The sequence below is a fragment of the Stegostoma tigrinum genome, chromosome 20 (assembly GCF_030684315.1).
Source record: "Stegostoma tigrinum isolate sSteTig4 chromosome 20, sSteTig4.hap1, whole genome shotgun sequence".
Taxonomy (NCBI): Eukaryota; Metazoa; Chordata; class Chondrichthyes; order Orectolobiformes; family Stegostomatidae; genus Stegostoma; species Stegostoma tigrinum.
In genome coordinates, this window is record NC_081373.1 from 47,555,492 (window position 1) to 47,578,698 (window position 23,207).

General features: G+C 41.4%; 1 protein-coding gene across 3 annotated transcripts in view; it reads left to right on the forward strand.

The window, feature by feature from the left end:
* Positions 1-23,207, forward strand: part of prkg1b (protein kinase cGMP-dependent 1b) — a 716,840-nt gene that overhangs the window by 688,810 nt on the left and 4,823 nt on the right. For 2 of the 3 annotated variants that reach the window (XM_059653149.1, XM_059653148.1), the window contains exons 12-17: positions 8,472-8,561; positions 15,168-15,309; positions 16,727-16,890; positions 17,974-18,096; positions 18,340-18,402; positions 20,007-20,073. In XM_059653149.1, coding sequence (XP_059509132.1) covers positions 8,472-8,561; positions 15,168-15,309; positions 16,727-16,890; positions 17,974-18,096; positions 18,340-18,402; positions 20,007-20,073 — 649 coding nt within the window. Of the gene's footprint in view, positions 1-8,471; positions 8,562-14,453; positions 14,478-15,167; positions 15,310-16,726; positions 16,891-17,973; positions 18,097-18,339; positions 18,403-20,006; positions 20,074-23,207 lie in introns of all 3 variants that reach the window. The other variant, XM_059653147.1, reaches the window with a different exon arrangement.

Sequence of the window (23,207 nt, forward strand, 5' to 3'; positions counted from 1 at the left end):
AAAAGAGATAGTGGCAGTTCATCCACTATGCGACGGTCCAAAGAGCTTGACGACATGATAAGCAACAGCTCATAAAACAAGAGTGATGTAAGCTAAATTCATACTGAAAATTTTAACCAGATCCCTCTCCCAGCAAAGTCAAAACTGGTGCTGATACCGCAAGCTGAGAATTGGATTTAACCTACCTCACCACAGTCAAATAATAAATCACACTCAATGGGTATGTTGGCTCTCATTTTTTAAATTCAAGCAGTTTAAGTGCAGTGCCAAGCACAATTCATTGACAAATTCTAACTGCAGCAGTTCCAAGATAAATTGCCACTGTGATCACCCAGAATAACTGGTCCAGTTCTGCTTTGATCTATGATTGATGTGAGTTGGCATGTGGTTGCAGACCTGTTGCTGGAGCATGAACTAATTGTTGCGGTGTGAGATTTCTCAGTACCAGAAATCAAACAACATTACTGTTATAACGATAAGTCAAGCAGCACCAGCTTGTAAAAATAACAGCTATACGGCAAGGACTGTCTTGAAACATTCAGGAAGATACAATAATTGTTGATTAATAAAATCAAAGTTTTCTGCATTTGTTTAAGATAAAGTTCTGCTAAAAAATTTATCAAGAATACTTAATTACTGGATAATGCAATTGCACTTGCAAGACATATTTAAATCAGCCTACCGATCTTCATGTAAAGTTGAACACTTGGAGGAGGTATTCCTCCTCCTCTTGGTGTAGTTCCATGTTGCTGCAGTGTGTTGTTGCCCTTTTCAGTGTACTTTCGTTTGCAGTTCATGGTAGAGTGCAAGACAAATGGGAAACTGCAAATGAAAGTACACCAAAAAGCCACACACACAGACCAGGTATTGAACTTCAATAGTAACCATCCTCGCACACACAAACGAAGCTGCATGTGAACTCTATTCAAAAAGGCAACAACACGCTGCAGCAACATGGAACTATGCCGAGAGGAGAAGGAATATCCTATTTTCTTGCAAGTGTTCAAGGATAATGGAAATCCAAAGAACTGGGTCAGGAGATGCCTACAGGAACGGCATCAGAAAGATTCTACACACCCTGACACACTCATCGCATTACCCTACATCAGGAACATGTCAGAACTCACCACAAGACTTCTACGACCACTGGGCATCATAGTGGCATACAGACCCGCATCAACCCCACGACAACTGCTCACCCAAACTAAAGATCCACTCCCTGCCATGGACAGGACGAATGTCATCTACAAGATCCCCTGCAGAGACTGTGAGAAACACTACATCAGACAAACAGGAAGGAAACTAACAACAAGAGAACATGAGCACCAACTGGCTACAAAAAGACACGACTAATACTCCCTCATCTCAATCCACATGGACAAGGAGAACCACGACTTCGACTGGGACAACAATGAGATCCTGGGACAGGCTAAGCAGAGACAGGCACGAGAATTTCTAGAAGCGTGGCACTCCACAAAGCAGGCTATAATAAACACATTAAACTCGGCCCCATATACATTCCATTATGGAGGAAACCCAGAAGTGAGGCAATCCATCGCAATGGACCCCAGAGTTTAAAAACCACACCAGCGGGAAAACACACCAGCGCTTCATCAGAGGCTGCACTGAGGATGTTTCCAAGCATGGTAATGAAACATCTGTGGAACAACAAACCAGCTCTGCGAGCCAACCAACCTCAGCAAAGCCTGGTGTACAAGAGTCACTCTTGTCATACCTGATGTCGTAGTCCCATAGTGAGGAACATTGGAAAGTTTTGGAAGGTTGTGGAAGCCCTAAAAAGAGAATGCTATCATGGCAAGATTATTGTGTTGGGGGGGGGGGGGGTGCGGAGTCTACAGAGGTTGGGAATATTCTTAAAGTTAAGTATAAGACATTTATATTTTCACGTGGCACTATCAGATGCCATGTTGTAACATAGATGTGCTCCTAATACGATGATTCATCATAGAGATCTATGAGCAGAGGTAGGTTGATCCTTGCATTGATTAGCATTGTATTATAATTGTTGTCATGCATTGTAGTATTTTTCCAATAACACTATTCCTTTTTATTGACTGACAGGCTGAAATAGAAAGGGGATACTCTTTTGTTCTGTCTGTTTTGGGCAACGTAGCTGGAAGATTTTATTATGACATTTGTACCCATTATGAATGCTTGGATGGATTTTAAAAATTGGATAATCATTTCAACTAGCGGAAGGTCTACTGATGCATGAATTAATGGTAATTTCAAAAGGCTCTAATAGCAGAATATGTCTTGGATGAGATTCCCTCTTAGTTATGTACTGAAAAGGCATTGAGAAAAGACCTTTCTAGAATTCAGAAGAAATGACAGTGTTTTTGGATTTGCAACTTTTGTTGGAGGGTTTTATCCCAATAATTTGTAAATAATTATCATTGCTTTTGCATGGCAATTAAATATTTTGAGGACTGTAAATAATGTATGTTGGGTCAGTAGCTATGGAAGATACTTGAGAGGATGTCACACTGATACAGGGAACTGAGTAGGGCATGGCAATGGGGCGAGTGAGGTAGGTTTGGATGGAGGATGAGGTACGTGGGGTGCCATGTATGACATGAGATGACATGATGGTGAGAGTGAGGGCAGGGTTTATGGGCCCTTTAAACAATGTTAAGTATTGAACTGTTGTGTTTGGAGATCTGGGATGGAATTTCTAACGGCTTTCCTCTTTGCCCAGACTCCTTGTGCATTCATCATGGCTTGCAAAATACACTGTAAGCTCAACCACTCTGTGAAGAGGAATAAATCCTATGTGAAGTCAGATATAGATGGTGCATGCATTTCGTAAGGTGGAAAAGGGAGGAAGTTGTGTATCCTGACCCACATGAGAATCTAGTCTGTCATGTTCAGAGATAGTTCTTTTTAACATGACTTTGCTGCTGCTAGTAGGCAAGTCTATCCAATGGGATATTACATGAAACTGCCAAACTGGAGAGTTTAACCTGAATGGCCTAATCCATGTAAATAACTGGTGAAAGCCTTTTATCTTACGTCAAGGAAAATTTGCTAAAAGTAAAATAGAGACTTGTTATTTTCAGCCAGTCAACAGTAAATGAATATTTGGATGTCTCTGGAAAAGAAACCTGGTCCTTTAATTGTGCCCCTAACCTCTGGTCCATTGTTGGCCAACATCAGTTTCCAAACTGGGAATGCAGCATCATTGAAATGTGAGGGCTTTTTTTTATGTTTCTTTAAAAACTGAACTGAAATGGGAAAGAAATATTTTAAAAGCAGTGTTTGAAAGATTGGCTACAGTTTGGAAAAGGAAGTAACCTGACAGTCATAACCAGCATCATATAAACAATTGTTTGAAGAAACAGAAATTGAAGTTTGAGCTGCAGACTATTGGATGAGGGTGTACACAGATGCAACTTTTGCTGGCAACAAGAGATTGATTGGTTTATGGGCTAGTGACCAGTCATCAGCAACAGGAATCTTTTTTGCCTTCCATCTCGTGTGTGATTACATCTCCAGTGCCTGCACAACTTGGCGTTGGGAACAAATTACAGCTAAAGACAGAGAGAAGTCTTCAATTCGTCCCCAGCTCAAGAGTGTTCTCTCTACTCTCTGCAGTCAAAACTCACTGTAAACCTGCAGAAAATCATTTTGTCCTTCCTGCAACAGTTGGTGCATGCTGTGACTTTTAAGTGATTAGTCAGAGATATTTTAGAAGTGAACCAACCACCTTTACTGGCTTAGCAACTAATGGAAGCATCCAGAGAAGGATGACTGGAGCAATGTACTGCCCAGCAGAAGACTGATAAGGATCATCTCAATAACAGTTCATAGGAACAAACTACTATTGAACCTCTTTCCAATGATTTCCCTCTGCCCTTAGCCTACTTTACCCTCGTGTGTGTGTGTATGTGTGTGTGTGTGTGTGTGTGTGTTTGTGTGTGTGTGTGTGTAGATTATAATTGCTTACATGTAGCTAGAATCTAATTATTTGCAATAAATAGTCATTCTTGGTCAGGACAGAAACCTAGTCCATGCTTTCTATTAACTGATCTGAAAGTCAAGTAAATTGAGGAACTTTGCCCACTTTATACGACCTTTAACATTCTACATCTGGGATCAATTTTCCACATGCTACACCAGTGGGCTATTAAAAAGCAACACTTATAAACCAGATGATTCCCATTCGTGGGCTACATGATTGTCCTGAAGTCTTTTGGAATTAAAGAATGAACACTGGGACACAGGTGCAAGTAACTATGCAGTAAATTCATTAAGATATTAAACAAAATATTATTTAATTCGCTTTGAAAACTTGAATTTATTAGTACCAATTAGATCCGGCTTCTCGTAAACTCCCAGTAATAGTTGCTCCATCATTGATGTCCATGTCTCAGTTGCCTGAGTTCTGGAATATCCCCTCTAAACCTTCCTGCCTCTCGACTTCATTCTCCTCCTTTAAGTAACTTGTTAAAACCGATCAGTTTGACCAAGCTTTTGACCTAATGTTTCCTTGTAAAGTATGAACTAAGAGCAGGAAAAGGCAGGTCAGCCACTCGAACTTAATCAACCAGGGATTATGTGGCTTACTGCCGCTCTATGTCTTATAATATTCCTGTGAAGTGACTGGGGATGTTTCATTATATATCATGTGCTCAAGACAAAAGGCTTAGAAACTCCTTCACTAACTTGGGAGCACCAATGACACCAGACCCCAGAATCAACACTGATGCTTTCAATTTGCATTTCCTAATGACCTTAAACATGCCAGCCAGCAGGGGGGAAAAGACTCTCACTGTCCACTCTACCTAATCCTCTGATCATCTTGTATGTCTCTATTAGGTCACGTCTTGACCTTTTTCTCACTAACAAAAACAGCCTCAAGTCCCACAGCCTTTCCTCATAAGACATTCCATCCATACCAGGTAATATCCTGGTAAGTCTCCTCTGCACCCTTTCCAATGCTTCCACGTCCTTCATATAATGTGGCGACCAGAACTGTACGCAATATTTGAAGTGTGGCCGCACCAGAGTTTTGTACAGCTGCAACATGACCTCATGGCTCTGAAACTCAATCCCTCTACCAATAAAACCTAACACACCGTACGCCTTCGTAACAACCCTATCAACCTGGGTGGCAACTTTCAGGGATCTATGTACATGGACACCGAGATTGCTCTGCTCATCCACACTACCAAGAATTTTACCATTTGCCCAGTACTCTGTACTCTTGTTACTCCTCCCAAAGTGAATTGCCTCACACTTTTCCACATTAAACACCATTTGCCACCTCTCAGCCCATCTCTGCAGCTTATCTATGTCCCTCTGTAACCTGCAACATTCTTCTGCAGTATCCACAACTCCACCGACTTTAGTGTCATCTGCAAATTTACTAACCCATCCTTCTACACCCTCATTTATAAAAATGACAAACAGCAGTGGCCCCAAAACAGATCCTGGCAGTACACCACTAGTAACTGAACTCCAGGATGAACATTTCCCATCAACCACCATCCACTGTCATCTTCCAACTAGCCAATTTTTGATCCAAACTGCTAAATCACCCTCAATCCCCTGACTGTGTATTTTATACAATAGCCTACATCAGGGAACCTTATCAAACGCTTTACTGAAATCCGAATACACCACATCAACCGCTTTACCCTCATCCACCTGTTTGGTTACCTTCTCAAAGAACTCAATAAGGTTTGTGAGGCACAACCTACCTGTCTCAAAACCGTGTTGACTATCCCTAATCAAATTATTCCTTTCTAGATGATGATAAATCCTATTTCTTATAATCCTTTCCAACACTTTACTCACAACCGAAGTAAGGCTCACTGGTCTGTAATTACCAGGATTGTCCCTCCTCCCCTTCTTGAACAATAGGACAACACTGGCTATCCTCCAGTCTTCTGGCACTACTCCTGAAGATAATGATGACATAAAGATCAAAGCCAAAGGCTCTGCAATCTCCGCCCTACCTTCCCAGAAAACCGTAGGATGCATCCCATCTGGCCCAGGGGTCTTATCTATTTTCACACCTCCCAGAATTGCTAACACCTCCTCCTTGTGAACCTCAATCCTGTCCAGTCTAATAGCCTGTATCTCAATATTCTCCTCGACAACATTGTCTTTTTCCTGTGTGAATACTGACAAAAAACATTCATTTAGCGCCTTTCCTATCTCTTCGGACTCCACGTACAACTTCCCACTACTGTTCTCGACCGGTCCTAATCTTACTCTAGTCATTTTTTTTGTTCCTGACATAACTATAGAAAGCTTTAGGGTTTTCCTTGCTCCTACCTGCCAAAGATTTCTCATGTCCCCTCCTGGCTCTTCTTGGCTCTCTCTTTAGGTCCTTCCTGGCTAACTTGTAATTCTCAAGTGCCCTAACTGAGCCTTCACGCCTCATCTTTACATAAGCCTCCCTCTTCCTCTTGACAAGAGTTTCAACTTCTTTAGTAAACCACAGTTCCCTTGCTTGACCACTTCCTCCCAGCTTGAAAGGTACATGCTTATCAAGGACATGCAATAGCTGTTCCTTGAACAAGCTCCACATTTCAATTGTGCCCAACCCCTGCAGTTTCCTTCCCCACCCTATGCATCCTAAATCTTGCCTAATCCTGACTGCATAATTGCCTTTCCCCCAGCTATAACTTTTGCCCTGCGGTGTATACCTATTCCTTTCCATCGCTAAAGTAAATGTAACCGAACTGTGGCCACTATCACCGAAGTGCACACCTACCTCCAAATCTAACACCTGGCCTGGTTCATTACCCAGAACAAAATCCAAAGTGGCCTCACCTCTTGTTGGTCTATCCACATACTGTGTCAGGAAACTCTCCTGCAATATTGGACATCTAACGTACTCAACCTATAGCATTTCCAGTCAATATTTGGAAAGTTAAAGTCCCCCATAAAAACTACCCTGTTACTTTCGCTCCTATCCAGAATCATCTTGGCAATCCTTTCCTCTACATCTCTGGGACTTCTCGGAGGCCTATAGAAAACTCCCAACAGGGTGACCTCTCCTTTCCTAACCTCAGCCCATTCTCCCTCAGTAGACGAGTCCTCATTAAACATCCTTTCTGCCACCGTAATACTGTCCTTGACTAATAATACCACACCTTCCCCTCTTTTACCACCTTCCCTGATCTTACTGAAACATCTAAACCTATGAACCTGCAACAACCATTCCTGTCCTTGCTCTATCCATGCCTCCGAGATGGTAAGTACTCTGGTCTTCCATTTGTCTAAGACCGAAAACCAAACTCTCCTGGCCATTCTTGACCAAGCAGTGATCTGGCAATAATACAGTTGCAGAACATCAGACGCAAGTTCAAGATGAAAGGGAATATGATGTTGAAATTGACAGATAACAAGTTGGGAAAATAGATACTCAGCACTGAAACACTGACCCTGTCCACCCAACATAAGAGAGATGCTGCACACCTCGTTATGGGAGCTCCACACAAACATGCTAGGCATTCACCTCAGGGAAAACATGAGAATTCCTTCTCAGACATTGTACGATTTACAGAGAGAGCTTGTGCACCTTATCTAAGGAAAGATGTACTGACATTGGAAACGTTCCAGACAGGGTTCACTCGGCTGATACCATGTAGGAGGGACTGCCCTGTGAAGAGAGGTTGATTAGATTGAACTTGTATGTATTGGAGTATAGAAAAATAAGAGTTGATCATATTAAAACATGCATGATTCCAAGGAGAATAAAAGCAAGAACTGCGGATGCTGGCAACCAGAAACAAAAACAGAAATTGCTGGAGAAACTCATTGTTCTGACAGTATCTGTGGAGAGAGAAAGACAGTGGTAACATTTTGAGTCCAGTAATCCTCTTTCAGGTTCTTAAGAGACTAGCCACTGCAATGGGGAACATGGCCCAGAAAGTACAGAGTCTTGTCTGTGAGCTGGCATGTAGAAGAACACAGAGGTCGACTGGGCAGAGCCCATGGAGGGTCTGCAGGCAAAGATGTCATTTTTCTTTATAATCAACACGTTCAGGACCATAAAACCCACTGATAATTCTCATCTCCACTTTCCTGTCTCTTCCCCATTCACTCACTTACTGGTTAAAAGTCTGTCTCCTTGAACTCTAAATATTTTAATTATCCAGATTCTGCTGTAAGGAACTTTAGATTCACTGCAGATGGAATTCCTCCTTATTTGTATTTTAAATTATTCTGAGATTTTGGACATCATCAGATGATTGATGTGTTTTTTTTTCACATAATTTTATTGAATTAGACATGTTTGCTTTTAACATGGTTTAGTAAAATAGTTCACGCTGAAGGCACCATTGTAGATAAACGTTATGAATTCCAAAGAGATGGAAATAGTCTTTAACTGAACAAAGCATGTACAGACAGGCAGTGTGAATGGTACTGAAATAATAAAAGCATGAATCAAGTAGAAATCTGTTGTAGCTTGACTTTCTTCTTTTGCTACACAGGCTGTATAGGACATTTAAGGACAGCAAATATCTCTATATGCTAATGGAGGCTTGTCTTGGTGGAGAGCTGTGGACAATACTCAGGGACAGGTAAGGAGTTGAAAATGTTACTCCTTTTCAAGTTCACTTCCTCTCAAAAAAATGTTTGTTTATGCATTGACCCACTGCGCAGCATTCAACAAAAGAGCTGGTGTTTTCAAAATTGGTGGTATGACTGACTTTTCAGTGACAGTGGGTAGTACTGTTAGCCCTGAGGCAGGACGTTGTGAGTTGCAATGCAGGGAAATTGTTGTTTTAGTAGAAATGCTACTGGAATCTTCAGAAGGACAGGCTGATGCTCTGAAAACATGTGTTCAAATGCCAAATTAGCAGTTGGTGCTATTTAAATGTCAATGAATGATTTGGAATCTGACTAAGTTGTTGGAGGGGATTCTGAGGGACAAAATTTACATGCATTTGGAAAGGTAAGGACAGATTAGGGATAGTAAACATGGCTCTGTGCATGGGAAATGATGCTTGACTAACTTGATTGAGTTTTTTGAAGAAGTGACAAAGAAGATTGATGAAAGCGGAGCAGTAGACTTTGTCTATACAGACTTCAAGCAGGCATTTGACAAGTTTCCCATGGTAGACTGCTTAGTAAGGTTCAATCACATGGAATCCAGGTGGAGCTAACCAATTAGATACAAAATTGGCTTTAAGTTAGGAGACAAAGGGGTTGGTGAAGGGTTATTTTTCAGACTGCAGGCCTTTGACCAGTGGTGTGCCGTAAGGGTCAGCGGTGGGTCCACTGCTTTTCGTCATTTATATGAATGATTTTGATGTGAATATAGAAGGTATGGTTAGTAAGTTTGCAGATGACACCTAAAATTGGTTGAGCAATATACAGTGAAGAAGATTATCTTAGACTATAACAGGACTTGATCAGACGGGCCAATAGGCTGAGGGTTGACAGGTAGAGTTTAATTTAGATAAATGTGAGGTCCTGCAAACTAAGGCAGGACTTAATGGTAGGGCCCTGGGGAGAGTTGCCTGGGGAGAGGGGTGCAGGTGCATAGTTCCTCGAAAGTGGAGTTGCAGGTAGACAGTGTGGTGAAGATGACATTTGGCATGCTTGCCATCATTGGTATGCTGAGTATAGGAACAAAAACAGAAATTACTGGGAAAGCTCATCAGGACTGGCAGCATCTGTGGAGAGAAATTCGAGTTAATGTTTCGTGCCAAGTAACACTTCCTCGGAACTATTGAATATTGGAGTTGGGATGTCATGTTTCGGCTGGACAGGACATTGGTGAGGCCACTTTTAGAATATTGTACACAATTCTGGTTTCCCTGCTATAGGAAAAATGTTATTGATCATGAAAGGGAGCAGAAATGATCTATGAGGGCATTGTTGGGATTGCGGGTTTTTTGCAAGAGGGAGAGGTTGAATAGGCTGGGGCAATATTCCCTGGAGGGTCAGGGGCTGAAGAGTGACATTACAGAGTTTATAAAATCCTGAGGGACATGGATGGGGTGAGCAGCCAAGGTCTTTTTCCCAGGGTAGTGGGGTCCAAACGTAGAGGGTGTAGGTTTAAGGTGAAAGGGGCATGATTTAAAATGGACCTAAACAGCAAATTTTTCACAGAGGTGCATGTATGGAATAAGCTGCCAGAGGAGGTGGTGGAGGCTGGTACAATCTGGATGGGTACATAAATAGGAAAGGTTTCGAGCGATAGGGACCAAATGCTGGCAAATGGGACTAGACTAATATCTGATCAGCATGGGCAAGTAGGACCAAATGTTTCCATGCTGTACAACTGCTGTATAACTCTATGACTATAGGCCTGTGACACAATGCATCTTCATGATAGTCAATTTTTTTCTGACCTGCATGTGCACCTACCCTCTCACTCCCCAGTATGCACTCTCCCAAAGCATCCTCTATCCCTCACTCTCACTCCTCTACACTCTCACGCTCCCTCACTCTCACTCCCCTACACTCTCACTCCCCTACACTCTCACCCCCCATACTCTCACCCCCATATTCTCATCCCCCGCACTCTCCCCCCCTACAGTCTCACACCCCCACAAACTCATACCCCCACATCCTCACCATCCAACTCGCACCCCTCACTCTGGCCCTCACTGCCACCCTCCCTACACTCTCAAGCCCCCCCACTCTCACCCCCATACTCCCAGCCCCCCTCACACTGTCAGACCTCACACTCTCTCACCTCACTCTCACAGTCCCACACTCAAACCCCACACTTACCCCACACTCTCCCCTCTCACTCATCATCCCACACATTCTTCCTCCTCCATTCTCGTCACCACCAACACACTCGGCTCTCCTACTCCCTCCACCATACTCCCAACTCCCCCACACTCTCAACACCCATAATCTCCCCTCTCATTCGCTGCCTTACTCTCATTCTCCTCACTCTTGCCCCCCCAAAACTTCCACCCCTCACACTCAACCCCCACACTCACCCCTCCCTCACTGTCACTCATCTCCCACACTCTCACCATGCACACTCTCATGCAACCACCCCCAGAGTCTCACCCTGTCACACTGTCAGCCTCCCAAAACTTTTTCCCTCACACCTTCCCCCTGCCACACTCTCAATCACCCCTGTGCTCTCACCTTCCACATATTCTCATCCCCACAATCTAGAACATCCACATTCTCTCATGTACCCCAACATTCTCACATTCCTGCACTCTCTGGTCCCTGCTCTCTTGCCCTCGCACAATCTCTTCCCCTCACAATCTCTCCCGATCACAATCTCTCCCCCTCACAGACTCTCCCCTGCTCACACTCTCTCACACCATACTCCCGCACCCTGACATACATGCGCACTCATCCTTATTCTCCCTCTGTTCACACCCTCACACAAACTCTTTAGCTTATGAACAGTACGTCTCCCTTATTTACTCCCACTCTTTTTATTTCAAAAATTCACTTCATTCATAAAAATATTTTAATGTATGTACAAAGTCACGATAGCAGATTAGTTCTGTATAGTAGGAGTTTGACTCTATCCAACAAACAAACCAAGGGATCTCTTACTTGTATGTGATTACATATATTGCGGCATTAGGAGGGTCTGATAACTGAATGGGTCTCCATTTACCTTCATCAGGAAGACCTCAGACAGTGGTCTTTCCCCACTGGACCTTGGTGGCAGCTGCCCCAAGCTTTAGTGCCTCCCTCAGCAAGTAGTCCCAAGCCTTTGAATGTGCCAGTCTGCAACTCTTGGACGAGGTCAGTTCCTTGCCCTTTAAGGCCAACAAGTTTTGGGCAGACTGACAAGCATCTTTCACTGAGTTAATGCACTCCAGGCACCGTTGATGTTTGTCTCAGTGTGTGTCCCTGGGAGCAGACTGCAGAGTAACATCCTGCGGCAAGGAGCTGCTTGGGACGAACCTCGACAAAACCATTGCATCTCCCTCTGGACCTCCTTTGCAAAGACACATTCCAACAGGAGATGTGTGACAGTCTCTAGCCCTACTTCCTTTCTCTCACTCACCTCCTTCCCTCATGCTCTCTCACATGAACTATTCAGAATACAGTTTGATCTCCCTTTCCAAACTCTCCATCCTCTCTTACGCCCTCATTCACAGTAACTCTCTCAGGTTGTAAACACGTGGTCCCTCTCTCTCTCATTCATATCTCTGTCTGAAACACGCTCGTCGCGCTGTAGCCTCTAGTACCTCATTTGTGTCTGATGTTTTTGACTGAATGCTGATGCTATCACTTCATTTTAACAATTTAATGGCAAATCCAAACACTGAGCAATTGAAAAGATATGGCTGTCTCATGGTATCCGGTATTGATACTAAAATATGAGAAGCTCTTCTAATAATTTTATATTATTCTGTCTATCCAAAGTCCATCCAACCTTAGTATTTTGTGAGAATTTGCAGTTGGATTATCCAATACGATGTCTCCTATGCTGTGGTGCCATCTGCTGTCCTAAACTAACAGGAGTTGTGTTTTTCTCAAAACACACTTTGGAACCAATGGAAGGATTCAAGTTAAGTCATTAATGTCTAGTACCCCTGTGAAACATGTTCAAACCTGGGGAAAAATATGCAACAAATTAAATTCATCACACTTGACTGAAGTGACAGGTTCAATACAGCATATTATTTTAGGTTTCAAATGTATGTTGCATTAAATTTTCCACACCGGGTGTAATCTCAGCCTGAGAAGCATTTAGAGTCAGATCGATGTAATAATGCACAGTGAAAGTATTGTCTGCAATGGCTAAACTAGATGGGTCCAGTGATCTTTCTTAACATCGTGATTGTGCCTATGTACTAGATAATGTAGGTGAACCTGCTGAACAAATTAAATGAACCAATCTGCATCCAGAGATAACCTGATACACAGCAGAAATTCAGGCTGGCAGAAATACAAACAGGATGTCTTTTTTCTCCATTTGGTTCTTTACATTGTTAACATTCTAAAACAAAAATTCCGTCTATTCCCATAAAGTTTGCCCCTGGACTTGACTATAAGTAACTCTCTGTACAAGTATCTGCAGTTTGTAGTATTGATGACGATGAAGTTGTCAGTGTTCAATGTTATTGCTCCAACCAATTGGCAGCAGCTTCAGAAATATACATAAGAGCAGCTGAACGTCAAAATTTGTAAGTTGCTATCAGTGATTCTCCATTTCTGAATAGGATGCAGTGTTGAATTCCATCACGTTTGCCCATGTACTTGGTAACATCACTGCTCCTGGATGCCTTGAGATCCCCATTGATTTCAAGTCAGGTTCAAACTAACATTGAGAAAAATCTGTATTACAGAGATCACTAGATTGTTGTTGGCAGCTTTCTGAAGCAATAGCAATAAGTGATGTATCTTCACAACTGACTGAAAGATCCAACATACTGAAATCATTGCACTGTGTCAATAGAGAGACAAAACTCATAGCCTGATCAAAGTTGGAATTGAGCATTTGACAGGAGAGTGTTTAATCCATGAACCCATCCAGTGTTTGCTTTGAGGTGTGTTGTATTGCATTATACACTCTGAACGGTGAAAAGTCTAGCGTTCCAGGAATGGTTGCTTCTTATATTGCTAGGATTGTCTCTCTCTGTTTGATAGGTGGCTAATCTGTACACTATGAGCGTCTTGTGTGGAATGAATAACTTTTGAAAGCATTGATCTAATCTCTAAAGTATTTTGGGAAACATCTGTGCTGGAGAGAAGACAGAGTGAACTAAATTGTTCTGCTCAATGAATTAATTCTTCACATTTTGTCCAACAACAGCCCATGTTTTTAGCAGATGTGCTAGCATTTGTTTGCTTTGACTCATGAACTCATTTCTCAATCAAATTGCAACATACTAAGTTATGAGAGAGAATTAAAAGATAGTCCCAAGAATTGGCAATTTAAGAGAAAACAAGATTTAGGTTTTGGTCATGTAACTTGATCAGCAGTTGGAAGGCCTGGACTAAGAGTATGCCTGTTGTCATTGGACAGTAATGTAATTAAGGTTCTTGTCCACTATAGTGCCCACACAATTTTACATCATTGAAATAAATTTGGATCAAGATCCTGGAATTCTCTCCCTCTTAGCATTGCGGGTCAACCCACAGCTGGAGGACTGCAGCGGTTCAAAAAGGCAGCTCACCACCACCTTCTCAAGGGACAACTAGGGATGGGCAAGAAATGCTGGCCAGCCAGCGACGCCCACATCCCGCAATGAATTTTTAAAAATATTAGCTGGATGTAAGTTGGAAAGGCCCTCCAATGGGTGGGCAGCACACTCTCCCAGGTTACTGCCCAGCCAAAGAAGGTGAAAATTCTCCGCAAATTTTAAACTGACAGATGTTTTTCTTTAAAAGAAAGCCAATAGCTCTTAGTGGCCAAACTCCATTGAACCATTAACAACAGGCCATTGGCTTTAAATGGACAATTTCCCAGCTATATATTGTAGCATCCCCTTTCTCTTAAATAATATTTTATTGACCTTTCTCCATAGATACAAAGAAGACAATATTAAAAGGTACGTAGTACTTGTGTATTTAAGTAGTTCGAGTGCAATCACTTCAGTTGGAACATGCAAACAAGCCACTCCACCCATCCAGCTTGTGTCATCCATATAAGGGACCCCACTTGAACCATTTTCATTGTGTTAGGTGTTAGTCCATTGCATGGGATAACAGCTCTATTTGTATGGCATTTATGTCTCAAGTGCCTGAGTTGTGGTTTCTTGAGTTTACCGTCATGTCCTGGTGGTTCAGGATCTAAAAACATCTGAAGTCCGCTTTTCGCCGAGAATTCCATCAACTCAAAGGTCTGATGTTCCACCTGTTCCAGCTGTTATTGTGCAAACCCTTGCCACACAGGTTCCCCTCCAATATCTTTACAGAGGAACTAACTCCTTTGAAGCAAATCGACGAAATTTGATGAGGGACGGATTCGTCCAATAAGTTTGCATTCAGTTTCTGAATGATAACATTGCATGCATTGATACCCAGGATTCCAGCCCTTCAGCCAGCTCCCCCATGAAACCTCACACTTTACCTCATGATAATGGAGTGTGCATGCATGGCATCAAGATGGATTCCAATATGTTACACCATTGCCTGGCTGTACCACCAGCTGCATCTCATGCCAACCTGAACCATTCAATTAACACGTCAAGTGTTGAGGGAGACAGATAAATGTATTCCTTTTGGTGATTTTCTTGCAGAGGCTCATTTGACGACGCTACCACCCGTTTTTACACAGCCTGTGTGGTGGAAGCCTTTGCCTATTTGCATTCCAAAGGAATTATTTACAGGGACCTCAAGCCAGAGAATTTAATCCTTGATCATCGGGGTTATGCTAAACTGGTGAGTACTCAAAACCTGAGGCTTACAGAAAAGAGCTACAATCTTATTAACTTTTACAATGCCACTGAAGTTGAGGCAAGGGGACAATTGGAAGCACCCTCGGCTGGCTAATTAAACCTTCAGTTTATAGAGTGCAGCACTGAATCCAACACTGGCTGGAATTCACACGTTGCTTTGTGTAGTATAGGTAATCAACCAAAGTATTTTAGTTAAAGAGTGGTGTCCCTGATGAATTCCCCATGGCTACACCTCTGAGTAATCAGAATCAACTGCCAGGTTTGAATTTAAACAAACATTTGGGAATGATCAAAAACTGAAAGAACTGTGGATGCTGTAAATCAGGAGCAAAAACAGAAATCGCTGGAAAAGCTCTGGCAGCATCGGTGGAGAGAAAGCAGAGTTAACGTTTCGGGTCCGGTGACCCTTCCTCAGAACCGATATTGGCAAGAGTCACTCAAATCAAAACGTTAACTCTGATTTCTTTTCATGGACGCTGCCAGAGCTTTTCCAGCAATTTCTGGGTTTTTTTGTCTTTGGGAATAAATGTTGCATTCACCATAGCAATAGGTCAGCCAGTTGGAGTCCAATAGCCAACCAGACAGCCCCCTTTTCACTTGCAGTATAAATTGTCGTTTCCTGTGAAATTTGCTATCCTTATAGTGCTGATCTGATGCGCATAAGATGAGAAACCTTTGATGGCTCATTCTTCTCATAGTAATTCTCAAATAAATCCTGAGAAGATAATCTGCTTAATTCTTCTGGCTATTCCTGTTCTGTCCATTACGCTATATGTTTACCATTTCAGTTTTGTGTTCATTGATTCTCAACCTGATTCTTCACATTGGTCTTGTTTTTAAAGTAATGTTTAATTTCTTTTAACCTCCTTGCTTTCTTCTGTCAGATCTCGAACTCTTAGGTTTTGTTGATTAACACCAGCTCCATTGGTCAGTTTCCCTCAGAAATCAAGACCTCACATTTTAAATATTGACTTCCAGGTTCATGCTCTGGCCACAGCACCTAGGAAATACTTTCTTCCCCTTTCTTAGATTTCCATTTCTTGCAACACTGCAAGCCTCAGGTCTCAATCCATCTGGTTCGGTATTGCGCTTAAATTGTCCCAGACGTCAACTATTGGTGCAATGATTGTGCATCAAAATCCAGATTAATTTCCCTTCTTGACTGGAAGAAAATATGTTATTGTCGCAATAAGGATAACTGTATGCATGAATTTACATGTATTTGGCATCACCGCTTGGCAGAGTGCAGTGAATGAAGACTGAGTTTGGTTTCTAAATAATGTCTGAGCCAAACACCAATCAGTGTCTTTATTAGCCATTCAGATTGATACATTACAAATTATAGGCCAGAAGGATTTTGCAAAGTTGCAAATTAAAGCTACTTGTCTGTGTGCGACCAGGTGGACTTTGGGTTTGCCAAGAAAATAGGATTTGGGAAGAAAACATGGACATTCTGTGGGACTCCTGAATACGTGGCTCCAGAAATCATCTTGAACAAAGGCCATGACATATCAGCAGATTACTGGTCACTGGGAATCCTTATGTACGAACTCCTGACTGGCAGGTGGGAAAATACAGAACAAATTTACTGTGCCCAATGTTACATACAACTATTTCAATCAGCTCATCCATCCTGAACATAATGTAAGGTTTGCGGGCATAGTGTACACTTTCTGTCAAACTGCAGCAGTAATATTTCTGAAGACCTACTTTGTTACATACCCTTACAAACTCTCTAGTTTCATGTTATTTCTATAACTGAGAAGGGGCTGCAAAACATGCAGACTGTCTCTTTAAAAGTCAGTAGGATACGCAAGCCATATGCCCCTGTACAAGTTATCCCTGACTGGTGCCGTAAGTTAGCTGGATTCAAAATTCTCACAAACTGACTCAACAGGAAATAATGCTGTCACAATTGCAATCTCAATTCTCCTGTAAATATTGAAGAGAAACTGTTTACATGGCTGACTTAATAGCCTCTCACCTCTGAGAAGTTGGGGCTCAAGTCTCAACTCAGAACATGATTATCCTATCCAGGCTAACACTGCATCTTGATACTGAGAGACTTCTGTATTGATGAAGGTACTGTCCTTCAGATGTGACAGTGAGCCAACACCCCACCTGACTGTTCAGGGGGACAGATAAGATCCCTTAGCGCACAGTGAAATGGGAGAGAAAGGGTATTCATCTCTGTGTCCATCAATTCACCAAGAACACTAATCTGATTAAATGACCATTTAACCCATTGCTCTTTCTTAGATCTTACTGATTAGAAACCTCAAACAACATGCCTGAAGAACCAGATTAAACAGCTATTCCTCCCCTCTGTTGTTGATGGGCCCTTAGGTGCACATTGGCTTCTGCACTTGACACAAATAAAAGTGAATAATCTTGGAAAGTAATTGGTTAATTGTGATGTAATTGGATACACTCAGAGAATATGAAGTTTTTTATGTCATTTGCATGTTATTTCTTGTGAGAATAGGGATTTGTTTTGACAAGAAACAGGCATCATGCAAAAAAAGAAATCAGTTATAAGAATGGAAAGTAGTATGGTAATTGACTTAATGAGAAAAAAAACTATCGGTTTCCGAGTCATAGTGTGAAACTCATTCTAATTCTGTGTTGCCTCCTCATTTTTACAAAGCCCACCGTTCTCAGGCTCTGACCCCATGAAGACATATAACATCATACTTCGTGGAATTGACATGATTGAATTTCCAAAGAAGATTACCAAAAATGCTGCTAACCTCATCAAGAAACTGTGCAGGTGTGTTTCTACCAGATTTGGTCAGAGCTGGGATGTAAAACAATTTCAGCCAGCTAACTGTTTGGAGTCATATTTGAGCAGTTGCCAATGTTTAACACCTAGATGGAGAAGTCACTGCAGACCCTCCTTCTCCTCCTATCGCTCTAATTTGTTTTGAGCTGTGAGTCAGAACATGACCATCAAGAAAGTCAAACTCTCAGATGACTTCAATCATTCAAAACATTTTTTCTGCTTTTGCAACAGGGACAATCCTTCAGAAAGACTCGGGAACTTGAAAAATGGAGTTAAAGACATTCAAAAGCACAAGTGAGTGGATCCTTAATCAAACCTCTATGCAGTGTTGTGTTAGACTTAAACAAATTCTTCAAAAATCTTGTGGTAACAATAGAGACTTTTTTTTTACCATACATGGGGCATAATGCATCCACTATTTGTACATTATAATGCAGTAATGTTGTGTGTTAGCTTAATGAGTGGATCATCCATTTTTGTCCCCTTTCTTCAAAATGCTATTCTGCATGAAAAAAAGTTCTTGACTGTGGCAGTAATATTCAGAGAATTTTTTTCATTGTTAGGCAACATTAATCAAGGTTCAATTAAAATGATTGAGTCTTTATTAACTTATACATTGAGTTACTGATGTTATGAAGGGAGACAACCACAAAAGAAACATTGAGATTGATTTATATCACTGACAAGATTGGAACAAAGCTTAGTTTTGTTTTAAAGTTGTCATGGAAATTTTTCCCATTCTGACGATTAGGTGAATGTCAGTTTAGAAATTCTGGGTACCTACCCATGTGAATTACCTGTACCAGATAACGGAGGATTAACTCAAATCCAAAACTTAATGGCATTTCCAACACATTCTCACAAGCCATGCTAGGAGCACAGAGGTGTCAGATGTCAATACAGGCTTCTTGCTCCAGGTATGATGAGACACAGCAAGGTGTCACAGTCCCCAGCTGAGCAAAGGGCAAAAGAGTCCATTTTTTTTCTAATTTAAGGGCAAGTTCCCTTTCAAAACCGTTCCCTTTCAAAACCTGTAACCATTCTGTTGACTGAAGCACCATGCAACCATACTACATGCAGTTTGATTGGGTGTCTAATTTGAATGAACCCTGGGGCCTAATATATGAATTATGCATGACATTCCAATCTGCTTTGGTACTCACATAATGATAGGCCTCAGGCTTCTGCATTAACCTTTATGTTATAAACACTTCAAGAAAAATCTCATCTCCCAAACGCTTATGTGGTATTTATCAAATTAATTTCCTGTCCTGCTCCACTTTCTGTCATCTTTAATTACAGCTAAACCTGCTTCTCCCGAAACTCTCTGGCAGCTGATTGCCACATATACAAATTTTCTTAGTAAGTGAGTCAACAAAGTTCTTCACTGAAGTGCCAATTAATGCTGCCCTCCCCTCGAAAACTTGGCAAATATATTTAAGCCGTTTCATCCACTTCATGTAACTGCAATTTTGGCTTGCCTGGACTTCATTACCATCAGGAAAGCTTGTCTAAGTACTCCCATCCCTCTGAATTGCTTTCTTCCTTGCCACAATATGCATGACTGGATGAGTCAATTTAACACAAATGCCAACCAGCTCTTTACTGGAGTGATGTTGGTCTTGAGTTCCTGACAAAACTCATAGATTGAGTGGTGTCATTTTAAATCTCCTTGAAAAATTTATCTGAAGGGCGACTTATTCAAGGGACTATTTCTGGTCCCCCAATGCATTTGCAGATCTCAAAGGACTAAATCTCAGAGAGAACCCACAAAAACTCTTTGCTGACTTGCACTGTGCCTGCTTTGGAAATTCTTAGTGCAGTTGTTTGATGTAAAATGGAAAATAATTCAACTTCTAGCAGACTTACAATGAAGAAAATTTACTTTTTCTTTCCAGATGGTTTGAAGGTTTTAACTGGGAAGGATTAAGAAAAGGCACATTAACACCTCCAATTGTATCCAGTGTAAGTGTACAGCCAAGATATTTTTGTAGAACTACTCACCATAGCTGTATATCTGTGTTGAACAATTGTTAAATGAATCTTCCAGATTTCTAAACTGTTATTTGGTCTGATTCTGAGGACGTTTCTAAATAAGGGGTCCAGGTGTAACTCAAAAACACAGGGCATTAAAGGCCCAAGCTTAGGTCATTCTCTTAAATTCACTCCAAACTATTAGCTTTGTTGTACTTTGAAAATTTAAGGGATTTTTCTCTCCATTATGAGCAAGTGCTTTTGCACAGAATTATTAATAGTGAAGGCTTTTTTTACTGATAAATAAATTCAGGTTGAGTGTTTGAGCATTCCATAGCTAGCAATTATGTTCAATAATCATGATTAAAGCTCCATCAACAATGCCTGAAGCTGACAAGTATTTCTGTAGTCATATTTGTAGCTTTCGTCCTGATGACAGTGTGACAGGTTCTTACCTCTGAGTTATGAGGTCAGCATTTCAATGACAGGGCATAAATACACTGTTTAAACTGACATCCCAGTGCTATGTGTATCTTGTGGCTTTGTCCTTGTGTTGACCAGTAAACCGAGACTCTAAAAGAAGATTTGTTTGCATGCCAGTACATCCATATGTTCAACATGCTCCCCTCAACCAAGAATTAATTAGCCCTTTGTAAATATGATTTTCTGTTTGTGGGAACCTGATTGCTGTATTCATGCTTATGAAGACAATAACTAATTAAATCCAAAGTGATGTGAAGCACCCAGCCAGGTCTTCTGCAAATCCATGACGGTTCTTTCTCTCATCCTAATTACAACCAAAATCTAATGAAAGTAAAATCAAGAGCAAAGAAAATGGCAAATGTTCCAGATACATGGCAAGTCTCGTAGCATCTCGGATGCAGTGGGCCAGGCCAGGCCCCCTCATAATATATCAAGAAGGTAGCCTAAACCCTAACCTTTTCTTATTTTAAAGGTAAATATGAGCGCTGTGTTTCAGATGCAATTTGATTGGTCATTAAGCATCAAGCAAAACATAATTTATTCAAACACTGTAGTTAAAAATACAAAAAAAGAGCAACTTCAATTCAAAATTCAAATCTCAGGTAGTTTCCTTGATTTCTTTGCAGCAAAAATGAATGTGTTGCATATAGACTTCATGGTTCTTTAAAGCTGAGAGGAGATTTGACGTTCCTCTTTAGATACATTGTCACGTTGGGGGCCATAGCTGGTGCTTTAGCCCATATCATCTTACTTCTGGTGTCAATAGTCTGTTCCATCGTTTTTGATCTTACTTTCTGTTTTTGATATTTGCAGTTCTGAACTTTCTTTTAACTTTTTTACTTCTTTGCAAACCTTTCAATTGCTGTGTTTTTACACACTTCCATTTTTTATGGATTGAGATGATCTTCATCTTTCTAGCTCTTCAAGAAAGAAAAGCTGTGAGCAGTTTGTCACCCCACTCACCCTTCCCTCCAAACGGAGTCAGTGTTTCATATTCAGCAACATTTTGCAGACCTTATGGTTCCTGAGATTGTCAGAGACCAGACTTATCACCAAAGGTACTTGTCAGGACCGTACGAAGCCCTGAGGCACAGTCAACTAAAGGAATTGCCTGGAACGTTTGAACACCACCCATTTCCCAGGATTTGTCACAAAAGTCTTTGACAATGAACTTAAGTCAGAGACTTCAAAACTTTTTTTTTACTTTTCAAAACTACAATATATTTGTAATAATATCTTTATAAGCATACATCGTCACTAAAGCCTTTTGTTCCGGTACAGTAGCATATGAAGGAACAAACAAACATTAGAGTTTGAATCTATCCAACAAGCAAACTTGTAAAAGAATACATTTGCATTCATGTGGGGCTTGGGGAGGGTCTGATAACTGAATGGTCCACCATTTAGCTTTGGCAGAAAGACTTCAGATGGTGGTCTTTCCCCACTGCACATTGGTGACAGCCACTCCAAGCTTTACTATGTCCCTCAGAATGTATTCATGGACCTTGGAATGTGGCAGTCTGTAACACTCAGATGAGGTCAACTCCTTACTCTGGAACATTACACGTTTCAGGCAGACCAACTTGGAACCATTCAACAATACTTATTCAGGAATTGTTAGAGATTTCAAACCTAGTCTAACTGGATAAGTAGAGACCTGACCCCACAGTCACCGACAATGACTGTACATAAGCCATTCCCCACCTGTTCCTGAGAGATTGTAGGAACTGCCAATATTGGAGTCTGAGATCACAAGATGTGAGGAACACAGCTGCCTGGTCTGATTTCTTCTTAGACCCCTGACTATCAATTTCACCTCTGTTCCCAATTCCCCAAATTCCTCCTCATTAAACTAGGGAACAAGCCCATGTCATAAGAACATGGCTATCTTGTGCAACTATTCTCAGCTTCTAAGCAGATTTACTCAATTTGGAGGCATGTTGACCACTTTGCCCTAGCCAACAATTATTTTAAATGCTAGAGATTTGTTTTTATTTGTAAAAGGCTAAGAACTGGTGTAATACCAGTTAAAACAAATCTCATGCTACATGATAAATATTCAGCTCTAAGGAAACCCCGATTTCCAATAGTGCATGTTTCAAAGATGAAGGATATGACAATATCCCAACAATTTTAATGGAGGCTTGTGCCCCAGTATTATCTTTGCCTGTGGCCCAGCTGTTTCACTACAGCTATAACATAGGCACCTACCCAACAAAGTGGAAAAATATGTTCAAGCATCTGCTGTTCACAAAAACCAGGACAAATCCTTCCTAGCCAAATATCATGCCGTTGGTCTAGACTTGGTCATCAGCAAAGGAATGGAAGACATTGCTGACAGTCCTCCCTGATGCTCAGATTGTATTTCACCAGGGCCACTTCAATACTTACAGCCTTGATCCAAAATGGGACAAAAGAGCTAAACTCCAGAGCAGAGGTGAGATTGACTTCCCTGGATATCAATGCAGCAATTTGACCAAGTGTAACATCAAGGAGGCCTGGCAAAAATTGAAGTCAATGAAAAACAAGAGGAACCCTCCACTAACTGGAAGCATACCAAGCACAAAGGAAGATAGTTGGGCTTGCTACAGGACATTGCTATAAGATTTCCTCATAGTGATGTCCTAGGACCAGTCATCTTC